The 12,883-nt window shown below is 41.5% G+C and overlaps 1 protein-coding gene across 3 annotated transcripts in view; it reads left to right on the top strand.

Moving 5' to 3' along the window:
- cdk18 (cyclin dependent kinase 18) overlaps window positions 1-12,883 on the top strand; it is an 85,004-nt gene that overhangs the window by 57,999 nt on the left and 14,122 nt on the right. For all 3 annotated transcript variants that reach the window (XM_074666651.1, XM_074666642.1, XM_074666661.1), the window contains exons 7-14: window positions 646-740; window positions 841-903; window positions 3,071-3,194; window positions 3,795-3,915; window positions 6,690-6,787; window positions 6,900-7,005; window positions 10,773-10,815; window positions 10,912-11,002. In XM_074666651.1, coding sequence (XP_074522752.1) covers window positions 646-740; window positions 841-903; window positions 3,071-3,194; window positions 3,795-3,915; window positions 6,690-6,787; window positions 6,900-7,005; window positions 10,773-10,815; window positions 10,912-11,002 — 741 coding nt within the window. The remainder of the gene's footprint in view (window positions 1-645; window positions 741-840; window positions 904-3,070; window positions 3,195-3,794; window positions 3,916-6,689; window positions 6,788-6,899; window positions 7,006-10,772; window positions 10,816-10,911; window positions 11,003-12,883) is intronic.

Genomic DNA, 12,883 nt, shown 5'->3' with positions numbered 1-12,883 from the left:
TTTAATTAATCTATGCTTGCAGCTTTTTATGTGCTATATTCTCTAAAAATTGAGCTTTTATTCCAACTTGAGTACAGTCTATGAAAAGTGTTGTGCTTCTTCACACTTCACATTCCATCAATTAAAAGCGAAACACGAAAAGATCTGATTCGGGCCAGGTGAGCCTTTCTGTGTAAAGTTTGCATGTCCTCCCCATGAATGCATGGGTTCTCTCCAGTTGGTCTGGCTTCCACCCACAGACTGAAAACGGTCTTATCAGGTTAATTGGTGATTCTAAACCACCCATAGGTGTAAGCGTGTACGTGAAAGGTTGTCAGTTTTTCTGTGTCAGCACTGTGATTGACTGGCAACCAGTCCAGGGTGTATCCCACCTTTTGCCCATAGACAGCTGGAATAAGCTCCAACCACCCGCGACCCTGAACAGGATAAGCTGTAGAAAATGGATGGATGGACAGGTTGTTGAAGTCTGGAAACTAGCTATGAGGCCAAAACTTGCAAATTCCTTTAAAGTTGGACTCTTTTGACTTGTAGATTCTTCTTTTCTGACCCAGAAACACTTCATGTGAAGTTTGCACTGTTACTGTTGTTGTGCTGTAGGCCAATCTCAGCGTAAAACATTAATTCCCCTCTCCCTTTGTCCTCCAGTGTCTCTCCTGAAGAACCTGAAACACGCCAACATCGTCACACTGCACGACATCATCCACACCGAACGCTGCCTCACTCTGGTGTTTGAGTATCTTGTGAGTACCTCAGCAGTCAGACTGTCATGTGTTGAGCTCAGACGCGCCAGAGAATTATTGACGGGCTGAATGTAAAGACTGTGGGTGTTGTCTCTTCCAGGACAGTGACCTTAAACAGTATTTGGACAACTGCGGGAATCTCATGAGCATGCAAAATGTCAAGGTGAGCTTCGGGCACAGAAACGACTTGTCGGCAGTAACATGAGATACCAAACTCTACATATAAGATTTCATGTATGTACAGACAATAACTCAACTCATACATTTTTATTGAATGTCTTTGTTCTGAATTTCATTTCAACTACATGTTTTGGTTTGTTGTTCCACAAAAAGACAGACCGGGCAGGAATGAGCAACGTTAGTTATCAATATACGCAGATGATAACCAGCTCTACATCTCATGTGGCTCAATAACTTCACCTTACCTTTTAGATGAACACCAGCTTAAGGAAATTTATAACTGTTTGAGTTTAAATGTCATAAATGGGACTGAGTCACATATGGCTACATAAAGTATTATCTAAAAATGGATTTCTTATTTCTCAGTGTCTCCTTGTCTGCTTATCAGTCAACCCCACTATATACCCACTCTATCCTACCCTCTGTCAGCCTGTTAGTAAGTGAGTGAACACTTCATTTTCTTCTAAGCCTGGAACTGTGTGGCCTTTAAGCTACATATCTGACCTTTAAAATCAACAAACGTGCCATGACTGGTCCTGAAGTCCTGAAAACAGTTTCTTCTCAAACCATTCACACTAAGAAATAAAAGTGGTTGTACTTTTTCCATTGAAGCCCCGAGACACTGAAGTGTCTGCAAAGGAGGTTAAAATCATTGGGCCTTTGTCGGTAATGATCCCTCTGGTACCCAATATCTAAACATGGTTTACAGCTCATAAAAAGTGCTATATTTCTCATCCTGCTGTTTCAGAAAAATCTTGTTTCAGCGTCATTCTAAAACTCCTCATTTCACCTGCTGTCTTTTTAAGAGCGCGGTCACACTGGCCCAAGCAGCAACCTCCAGTCCAAGAATATGAGACAATGTGGAAGTGCTAAAATCTGTTGTTTCTCTAGTGTCCGCTTGAGGCTGAGGCAGGAAGTACCAGAAGTCACATACACACACCAAGCCAAAAAAAAGCTGTTTTCACAGCAGAAATTAACCTATTTACAACCTGGTTCAAAAAACATCTCCTGTCTGAGCCGCTAATTTTACCATCGATACACACTGTACAGGGAGTGAATTTTGTAGTTTAGAGGATATTAAGATTGTGAGCTCACTCAATCAGAGACACAACCCGCTCACATGACTGATGGGAGCCTATAGCTGTACTCGAAGCCCTACCACTTTCAATATGGCCGTGACAGCCGATCTGCTTCAAAAATCTGCTTCAGAAACAGATGTCAGGAGACTATGTCTATTAACTGTACAATCTACGCACTGGCCATTTTAACTGTGCCATATTCATATGGACCCCCCCCCCCCCAGGAGACTTAAGGCACATGCATGGCCTGCCTATGTCATTGTGAAGTGTGTGTTTACACAGGGCGCAATCTCATCAGAGTACTTCCCTGGCCCCCCCAGTTGTTCAAAAAGTGGTTGTTGAGAGGAGCGGTCACAGCGATCATACCTTACGCCTCTGTACTTGTGCTTGTGCATAAAGTGAATCACGCTGAAAGACACTTCTTTGAAGTTTGCCAAAGCAGAGAAGTGACGGCCACGGCACACTTGCAGTCACACTGACAAACAAACTGGACTTTAGGCTTCAAGCATGCTTAAGCACGGTATGGATTACCAGTGTGACTGCACTCTAAGACTCCCTTCTCCACAAACCCCCTCTTTCTGATTGGTCATTTCCCTTTGGAGGCCTGTGGGCGATGAAGTTAAGGGCAGACCATTATGTTTGAGGCTTGTTCCACCAACGTCATTAACTAGTCATGACCTCGTCATTTCACAAAGTCTCATAAAGCTCTCCTGCTATTTTTAGAACCAGACCAGTTTGATCAGTTTACAGACAGATGCAGGGTTTTGTACAACAAAACCTGCACATTTTTTGCATGAACTTCCAGCATTGTTACTTTATATCCATGTTTAAAATATGAGAAAGCAGAATACTCCCTCTTAAGTGAAATAGGCCTTCACGAGACAAGAGGATCAAGGGTAGATCCAGTTGATGGCAAATGTTGTCACATCACTGATATGTCTGTTTTAAGGGTGGTACTTCAAATGTTATCCACATGTTAGACTGCCACTGTACTTTTAATTCATTCTCTATCTTTGTCTCAGAAAAGATTTGCAGATTTTGTTCATTATAACGCTTGTTCTCCTCCTCCAGATCTTCATGTTCCAGTTGATGCGTGGTCTGTCCTACTGTCACAAGAGGAAAATCCTCCACAGAGACCTGAAGCCTCAGAACTTGCTCATCAACGACAGGGGCGAGCTCAAACTGGCTGACTTTGGTACGGAGAACATCATGCTCACATACAGAATATATATGAGTGTCTACAAATGCAAATCAGTTCATGCAGACGTTGACGCTTGGGAATAAGATGGCATGTTTCCTGCCACCATCCCTTTCCAATTATATTTTACAGCTATTTGGAGATCGTCTACGCTGATTACTTTAGCACCTTTACTTCCCGTATCCTAGCAACTGTGCCCCTCCGCCTGACTTTTCTCAGTTTTGTGCTGAAGTGGGTAAATAAACCCCCCTGGTATTCCCTGACTCTACAGCAGTTTCAATATAACTGTTACTCAGGTTATGAGCTTATGGAGTTCCTATCACAACACTTTCATGACACTGTTGTTTCAGACTCGTTAAGATGACACTGTTTTCATGTTAGACCAGAGATACTGTGAGGAGATGCTGATTAGATTAAAAGGGGTTTAATCCTAATGTTTGACTCTGTTGTAGAGGCTATTTTTGTTCCAACAGGAGCACCACAGGGAGAGGTGTTGACTGTTTTCACAGAGAAGGTTTACAGAGAAGCCTCACAAACGCCACTGTATTTTCACTGAGGCCTGACATTGTTAAACTCTGAAAATGTTATTTTCTCCAGGTCTCGCAAGGGCCAAGTCAGTCCCCACTAAAACCTACTCCAACGAAGTGGTAACTCTTTGGTATCGGCCTCCTGACGTGCTGCTGGGCTCCACTGAGTACTCCACACCCATCGACATGTGGTGAGTCAGGAAATGTTCAAGGTGTGAGATTTCTTATTTGATCTCTAAAAAGGAAGACTGGTTGTGCCGTTGTGTGACACTACGTTACAAAAAAAAGAGGCATACTAGAAATGTTCACCTACAGCTGGCTGCTGCATGAGTGTGTGAATAAATTAAAGGTCCAACAGGTTGTACAGTGCCAGAAGTACAGCTCCTCACCAGAGAGTCCTAAACTTTTCAGCCTACAACTACCAGAACAGCAGCGCCAGAGACCCCATGCTGTGGGAACACCGCCAACTGGCCAATCAAAATAAGACAGAAGTAAATGACAACAAGCAGAGCGTAGTGGGCGAGAAAGAGTGTAGACCTGGATGAGGGACCCCAGGTAGGAAGGAGCCGCTCTTGTCAGTGTTTTGTAAGCCAGAAGAAGAGCTTTGAATTTGATTGGAGCGGGCACTGTGAAGAGAGATTAACATTGGGGTGACGTGCTGTTTCAGGGCTGGTTAAAGACCAGACATGCTGCTGCATTCTGGGTAATCTGCAGAGGTTTAACTGAACTGAACTTAGAAGAGAGCTGCAGTAGTCGATGCGTGAAATCACGAGGGCTTTTACCAGAAGCTGTGTGGCCTGTTGTGTCAGGTAGGGTTTGACCCTCCTGATGTTATAGAGTGCATATCCACAAGATCCAGCAATCAAGGCCACAATAAACTTAAAAGGTCAGCTGGTCATCAATCTTGACACCCAGATTTCTGGCAGAGTTTGTGGCACAAGTTGATTGAAATCAAGCAGGACACTGATCTGTGATTAAACCGAGGGACCAATGACGTTGAAGTAGTGCCTGCATACTTTCACTCTGAAAACACCAGTTTTAACCTGACAGACTTGCATACATTACAGCAGCTCCTGTCCTGTGTCTGGCTGAGGGGGACAATTTAGAAGGGATTCTCCTGCTTTTTAACCCATTCCACTTCCAACTTGTAATTTCCCCTGATTACCCCCTTTTTTTAGGTATGATCCTGTCATCTCTAATATTTTCTTCAAATCAAAACAAGTCGGCACCTTTTGCTCTACATTCTAACCTTGAAAAGTATCCTCCCCTCTTCCCCTAGTTGGTTTGATCCAAAGACGCTGCAGGAGATCCTCTCTGACTGCAGGTTACACGGACACACACAGGTAGCTGTGTGATATTTGTAGCTCAAAAGTTTACTTCAGCATCAGCTCTTTGTTTAAAAACAACATGTCGACATGATTGTACTCATCATTACCTCTGCCAAGGAGGTTAAGTTTTTGGGGGAGTTTGTCTGTTTCTTTGTGAACAACATAACTCAAAAAGTAACGAACGGATCTTGATGAAATTTTCAGGAATTGTTCAAAATGGGAAAAGGAAGAAGTGATTAAATTTTGGAGGTGATCTGGATCACCGTCTGGATCCAGGATTTTCTTAAAGGATTCTCTATCACTGTGAGATAGGGCTGTTTTCACCATATGTGTATATAACTCCACCATAAATGGTAGGATTGTTTTGCAAAATAATACAAGATGAGGTTACAATAATTTCTGACAGATGTTAAAGTATGATCCAGAATCTGGCAATAATCTGGATACAAAGATCCAGAATATGAAAAATGTACTGGGTCATCATAATTTTCAACACTGACAGGAAACAAATTATCGTACAAACCTGCAACTAACATCAAATTGTAGAAGACAGTCTGCTGAAAGGGAGTATAACATTAAAGTAGGACTAAAGTGTTGGTGACAATCACACTATGCTTGGTGGAGGTCTGCGCTCTCTGAGTGATTTTCTTGTTACTTATGTGTCTGCCATGTGTTTTCCCATCACCAAAGAAGAACAATCACATTTTATTCACATTTATTTTAATGCCATTATTTCCAACACTGCATAACAATTACCATGTGATGAGACTCAATGAAATTGAACCCTGTGAAATGGCAATATTACTCTCCTCAAGCCTCAGTCATGGCTTTGATTTAATAATACAGTTTTATGATTGCATTTTGTCTAACGTGACCACAGAAGAGAGCCAGACAACCCCATGGTTAGGGAGAGGAGATGACATGCAGCTCAGAGCTGGATTAAAATCACTCTGCTGCTGAGGATATATCTGCACATGAGACAGTCCTCTGCTTTCTGAATTAAATAGACAAAACATCTGAAACATATTTCAAAACCCCACTCACTTGATTTGAACAGAAGCAACAAATTTGCTTGTTTTTCATCATATTTTCCCAGTTTCTCCCCACTGACTCCACAGATGGTCTCAACCTGGATCTAGATCCACACAGATTTTCACAGAGTGATCCCTCAGGGAACCCTCAAACAGTGCAGCTCTGTTGCTGAGTGATTGTGTTTACTCTGGGATTAGATGGATGTCTAACAGCCGGAGGAAGGTCCAGGATGTTCATGAATCATGCATATCAATTCAGCTCTCTCAGGTTGTTAGAAAAGATGAGTCAGGACTGATACAATAAACTGTAATGCATCTGTTTGCACTTTCCTTAGTGTTTTTGCTCATTAGCAGTTTGCCATGGTGAGAGGAGCCGTCGAGCATTGCTAAAGCTCGGAGGATTAAATGTGGAAGAGCTCATCTTCTGTGAGCTCACCTAGCTGCGTGTGCTCTCATCAAACAGGCGGCTCTGTGCCCACTCACAGTACAAGTGTTTGTACTTAGCACCAGCTCTCTTTGAAGTGTGTGTGTTTTTATTAAACAAGGCCTCCCCTACAGCCCTCTAATATATGAGGGATCTTTGTTCTTCATCTCCTCCTCTGTCAGGGGTGTGGGCTGTATCCTGTACGAGATGTCCACAGGTCGTCCCATGTTTCCTGGAGCCACAGTGAAGGAGGAGCTACACCTAATTTTTAGGCTCATGGGTAAGTTTGCTGTATAAGATGATAATGTCTCACAAGTCAGCCTTAAAATCAAGTAAAATATGACGTTAAATAAGACATGTGACCACAGACATCAACACTTCTTTGTCTCCAGGTACTCCGACAGAAGAGAGTTGGCCGGGCATTAGCAGCAATGAGGAGTTTAAGACATATCTCTTTCCTAATTACAGACCTCAAGCTCTCCTTAACCATGTGCCCAGGTAACAACACTACTTTTTATAATAGTCAGCTTTTTGGGACGATAAAATCTCACAAATAGTCTATTGATTAAGATCTTTATTATTTGATCAGATCAACACAAACAGGTATCATTAAACAGAGAATGAATAAAAGTGTCAGGTTCAAAAATGAGTGTCAGGTTCCTACAGTTTTCCCATTCTTCCTTCTAGTGTCATTTCAACCACTTCATCATTTACATCTTCCTAGTACCAGGTCTGACCCCCTCTTACCTTCAGAACTGCCTCAGCTCTTGGTGTTATAGATTCAACAAGGTCTTAGAACCATCCCTCAGAGAATTTGCTCCATTGAAATGATAGCATCACACAGTTACTGCTTGATTGTCAGCTGAAAACCCATGATGAGAAACTCTTGGGTCCCACCACATCCCAAAAGAGCTCTACTGGATTGAGATCTGGGGACTGTGGAGGCAGTTGGAGTTCAGTGAAACCAGAAACTAGTTTTTCAGATTCCAGCTTTATAATATGGAGAGTTATCCTGCTGGAAGTAGCCATCAGAAGATGGGTACACTGTGCTCATAAAGGGATGGACATGGTCAGCACAATACTCAGGTAGGCTGTGGACTTTAAACCATGCTCAGTTGGTACTAAGGGGCCCAAAGTGAGCCATGAAAATATCCCCCACACCATTACACCAGCAGCAGCAGCCTGAACCGTTGATACAAGGCAGGATGGATCCATGCTTTCATGTTGTTGACGCCAAATTCTGACCCTACCATCTGAATGTGGAGCAGAAATCCAGACTCATCAGACCAGGAAACGTTTTTCTGATCCTCTATTGTCCAGTTTTGGTGTTGCTGTGCGAATTGTAGCCTCAGTTTCCTGTTCTTAGCTGACAGGAGGGTCACCCGGTGTGGTCTTCTGCTGCTGTAGCCCATCTGCCTCAAGGTTGGACGTGTTGTGTGTTCAGAGGTGCTCTGATCATTCAAAGATAGACCATCCAGAGTTGTTCCATTCTCCTCTGACCTCTGGCATCAACAAGGCATTAAGTCCCAGAGAACAGCTGCTCAGTGGGTATTCTCTCTTTTTGGGACCATTCTCTGTAAACCCTAGAGATGTTTGTGGCTGAAAATCACAGTAGATCAGCATTTTCTGAAATACTCAGACCAACAACCACACCACATTCAAAGTCTCCTAAATCACCTTTCTTCTCAATTCTGATGCTCGGTTTGAACTTCAGCAGGTCCTTTTCACCATGTCTACATGCATAAATGTAGTGAGTTGTTGCCACATTATTGGCTGATCAGATATGTGTGTTAATGAGCAGTTGAACAGGTGTTCCTAATAAAGAGGCCAGTGAGAGTATCTGTGTTAATTAAACCAAAGCTTGGAGTTTTGTTGTTCTGCTGACCTTTGTCTGCCCTCTTCAGAAACACAGGAAGAACACAACCTCTGGCTGTTTTACCAGAGAAGAAAAGTAGATTAAGTTATTAGGACTAAATAAGTGACTGTTTATGCCAAACAGTGTTTCATAATAGAGACTGCTCAAGTTCTGGCACCAGAAACTGGCCAGGCATTTATTTTCTTTCTGTGGGTGGACCTGAACAGTCAAAGTAAGTTTTGTTTTCAGGTTTTTATAACAACAACAGATTGTTCAATATACAGTTGAGGTCAAAGTCATTGGCTTTCCTTTGAAATTTAAAGTTTTGATTTTTTTTTTTTTTAATTTCCCAGGTGTTGTTAAACAGATCAATTACTTTTTAACACCACTTTTCCAAACATCCTACTTTTATTTTGGATGTTAACTATAAAAACCAAAAACTACCAGGGTCAGAATCATCAGCCCCCTGATGCTAACAGTCAGCTCTGTGTCTCCTTGTTCCTGGATCACAGTGTGCAGTCGTTTGTTGTAGTTTTTAAGAATCTCTGACACATCTCCTGAAGAATCCCAGCCTGTTCTTCTTTGGCTAATCTTTCAAGTTCCAGATCTGATGCTCTTCTGTCATGGACCCTGGTCTTCAGTTCAGACCCCCTTACAGGTTTTCAATGGGATTCAAGTCAGGGCTTTGTGCAGGCTGATCAATAAGGTTCATTTCGGGTTTCTGGAGCTGGTTCTTCAATTGGAGCCAGATATGTTTTGGCCGGTTGTTGGAAGGCAAAGCCATGATCCAGAGCCAGACCCAGTTTTGCTGCTGACTACTTGAGTTTTTTTGTTTGTTTGTTTTTTCAAAATCTCCACATACATTCTTTTTTCATGATTCATCCTTGAGGAGAGTTTTTCTTGGCCTGTATCCTCCACAGCAGACCATTTCTGGGACATCAGGACTGTAGTGATGGTTTTCTTTGATGATTCCTGACTCGGCTCGGTCCTGAACTTGTGTAGTTTGGTAGTTGTTCTGGGCTCTTTAGAGGTACACATCTCTCTGTCTTGTTTTCTTTCGGGATTCCAGTTTGAAAACTTTGTCTCTTCCTCTGACAGACTTGTTTTAACTTTGTCTAACCTTCTCCTGCTTTATAAGCATCAAGAGTTCTTTTGTTTTTCCGCTGACCTAAAGTGATTTGTTTAGTTTCTGTCATATGCTTTCAGCTCCAGTGGCAGCTCAAAGCCTGAGCTGAGGTTTTAATCCTGTGTGTAAAGTGGAGGACAACTCTCAGTTTGAACTGGATTGACTGATTGTTTACAAGCTATGAGTGTTACAAAGTTAGAGCACAAAATATTAATTCATTTAGAAATGTAATATAATCATTATCATAGACAAACAATTGGTTATTACTCAAAGACAAATTCAATAACATGGCAACATCATGGTGGTCACGTCAGCACCATAGACAGCACTAATCATGAGAACCCAGCTAACTCATAGGACGACATTCTGCTGCTCAGACGTCTGTAACTCTGATCATCATTCACTGGCTGAGTGTTGTAACCATGTGTGGACTAGAAGCTTTTTCACTGGACTTTTCAAGAACTTAGAAAAACCACACAGCTAATGATGACTGAGGCAGGAAAATCATTAAAATAACATGATTCTATATGCAGATGACCTACTTAGACTCGGGGGCTCAGGCTGGGACAGGGATTTCTCCTGGGAGGGGCCAAACCCCTCTGTTCCATGGCCCCAGGTGTGGCCTGCTTACTGAAAAAGCTGCAGACTGATAGACGGTTTAACTGTCTCTAAACAGCTCTGGGTCGACAGTTTAATTTATCTGATAATAACAGACTACATTTTACTGAAAAAAGTGAAAAAAAAGCTTTGTGGTCTCTGAATACAAAGAAGATTTCAAGGTAGCCAGACACATATTTTGTGAAGCTCTGATGGAGGTCCCTGAGGTCGAGGCTATAAAAAAATAAAAGTACAGATTAAGAGGAAGTTTACTGGATCCTAAGACCTATAAATGCAAACATAGAGGCTGCATAGACGTTATTTGGAGACAGTGAATATTAAACATTTAAATCTCACCCACACTGCAGCTGGTTTACATTTTGTTCTATAATTTCAGGTTATAAAATATAAATGGTATAAATCTTTTAGTTATGTGGTTGTATTTGTTGTGTTTATTATGTGTTTAAATCCCTGTGTTAAGGTGAGCTGTGGAGTATGCCCACTCAAGGGAATATTAATGTTGTTTCTTTTTCATACTCTTCGGCCCAGGTGTGCCTCCCTTATTAAGGCTTTAAATAAGAAATAAATCAAAGCTCTTTGTGTCGAAAAACAAAGCAAACTCGACCCTTTGCATCACTTTGATTTTCCTCATAACACAAACTGAGCTCTTTCCTTTGTCTTCATCAGATTGGATTTAGATGGGATTGACCTGCTGTCTGCTCTGCTGCTGGTATGTGACCAAAGCTTGCTGACATTTATGCACCTGGATACGAGACAGCTGAACTATTCGATGATCTAATCAGCTGCTTTTGTCTCCTGATTGCAGTACGACACCCGGAGTAGAATCACCTCTGAAGCCGCTCTGCAGCATCCATACTTCCTGAGTCTGGGGAATAACATTCACAGCCTGCCAGACAGTAAGGCGCTCACACACACACACGCACACACACACACATGCACACACAGGTACACTGTGTACACCTTTAAATCCTCGTGGTTATATTTCAGGTTCACAGCTTTTGGCAGCTCCGGCTGTGAACAGCAGACTGCACTTTCACTGTGCTGTGAATGTGCTACTTTGAAAACAAGACAGTGAAATCATGTCCATTTACACATTTTAACAAGAAACTCCTGAAAAGTGCACTTTGCAAGGATGGAAAAGGTTTGTAAAAGGTTATTGTGGTCAGGCTAAATATTGATTCAACAGGAACAGTCTTTTCAGAGTTTCATAAGGCGATTTTCATCCTTTTTCTCTGTTACGTCTTTCCTTTTCCTGCATGTTTCCTGTCAGATAATCAGAATCAGAGTGTGTCTTTGTTTTTGTTTTCAATAACAAAAAACACCACATACATAACATCTCATTTTTATTTTTATTTTTTTCATTCTTTTTAATTCACTTGGAATTTTTCACCAGAATAATACAAACATCCTTGAAGTCAGCAGAAAGAAGCACAGTCACTGTTGTTATGACGCACAGTTTTCTTTTGTATCAAAGGACTGAAAATCTTCACATAACCATCTTTATCCAGTATCATTAGCTGATTCATGTCGGCCCATTCAGTGAGCTATATTATTATTATTGGTGTCTTATTATAACAGGCAGTTGTTGATACAAAATGCAGGTAGCATAAAGGATACTACAGCTGCTCAACAGTTTGGAGATATTTCACGCTTGTTTCACCAATAACTCTGACCACAACCTGCAATACTTAAAGTCCTCACCTATCCACTGCTAACGCTTACAGTTAATCTGTAGTTCCTGTTAGAGTTGGAGATTTACTCTCCCCTGATTTACAATCACATAAAATTATACAGAAGTTAATTTAAAGATGCTGTGAGGAGGATCAGTTTTAATTGTACTGCAGCGCCACCTTCTGGCCCAGAGTCTCACGAACACTGTCATGAAGATGTGACTTTTATTGAGGTGAGTGTTTGTTTTTGAGTTGAATGGAGCAAACAAATTTTCTTTGTTCAAGACAACTTTTTACTGGATACAACGCACCGTGGTAAGGTATTTACAGTTTGAAATGTGACAACAAGCAAACGTTGCAGTTCAGTAGCTGTCTATATTTAGCGCAGCTGGCAGCCCGGTGCTCTAAGACATGTCTGTATTGTGTGACATTGGTGAATCCTGGTTATATCCTGCCAGTCATCTACCGAGCAGAGCTAAAGTAACCTCACTCTTCATTTTATTGATAGACTCTCAAGTTTGAACAGACCACTGCAGAATAACTGCTTACTGTGGGCTGGAATGAACATTATCACAAACAGTTAGCTCCTGTGTTAGCCTTTAGCTCAGGCTGTATCACTCTCCTGTTAATCCTTTTTCTGCTCTTCTGTCCTTTTTCTGTCTGACAGTTAGGCTCCTGTGTCCACCATCACTACAAAATTAATCACAAAAATCGTTTTCAACAGAGACGAACACATATTTATCTTCTCATTACTAAACTTAATCAGCCAGTGTGGTGTTGTCATAGAGACCTAGACCTAGACTTGCCTTAAATCAATCTGGTTCTGCTCGACCTGATTGGGAAACTATGAAGTAGTCTTTAAAAAATAACCTATATTGGTGCCAATAATCTTAGTTTGAAGTGTGGCGCATTGATCAGCCATATATCTCAAAGGGAGACTTTTTCAAGATCACTTAGAAACTCCTCACAGCTCCTTTGACTTTTACTTAACATTAACATTAATTGTATACACTTTTAAAACAAAGTGACAGTAAGTTCAGATGTTTTTCATGTATTTTTCATGTTTTTTACTAGAAGAGTATAAATTTATAAAGTGTGAGTAATCCT

Source organism: Halichoeres trimaculatus, unplaced genomic scaffold (assembly GCF_033239565.1).
Source record: "Halichoeres trimaculatus isolate MK-OKI-2021-1 unplaced genomic scaffold, fHalTri1.1 fHalTri1_scaffold_1, whole genome shotgun sequence".
NCBI classification, from domain to species: domain Eukaryota; kingdom Metazoa; phylum Chordata; class Actinopteri; order Labriformes; family Labridae; genus Halichoeres; species Halichoeres trimaculatus.
Note: the sequence above shows the minus strand (reverse complement) of the source record. Positions and strands in the feature narration are given on the sequence as shown.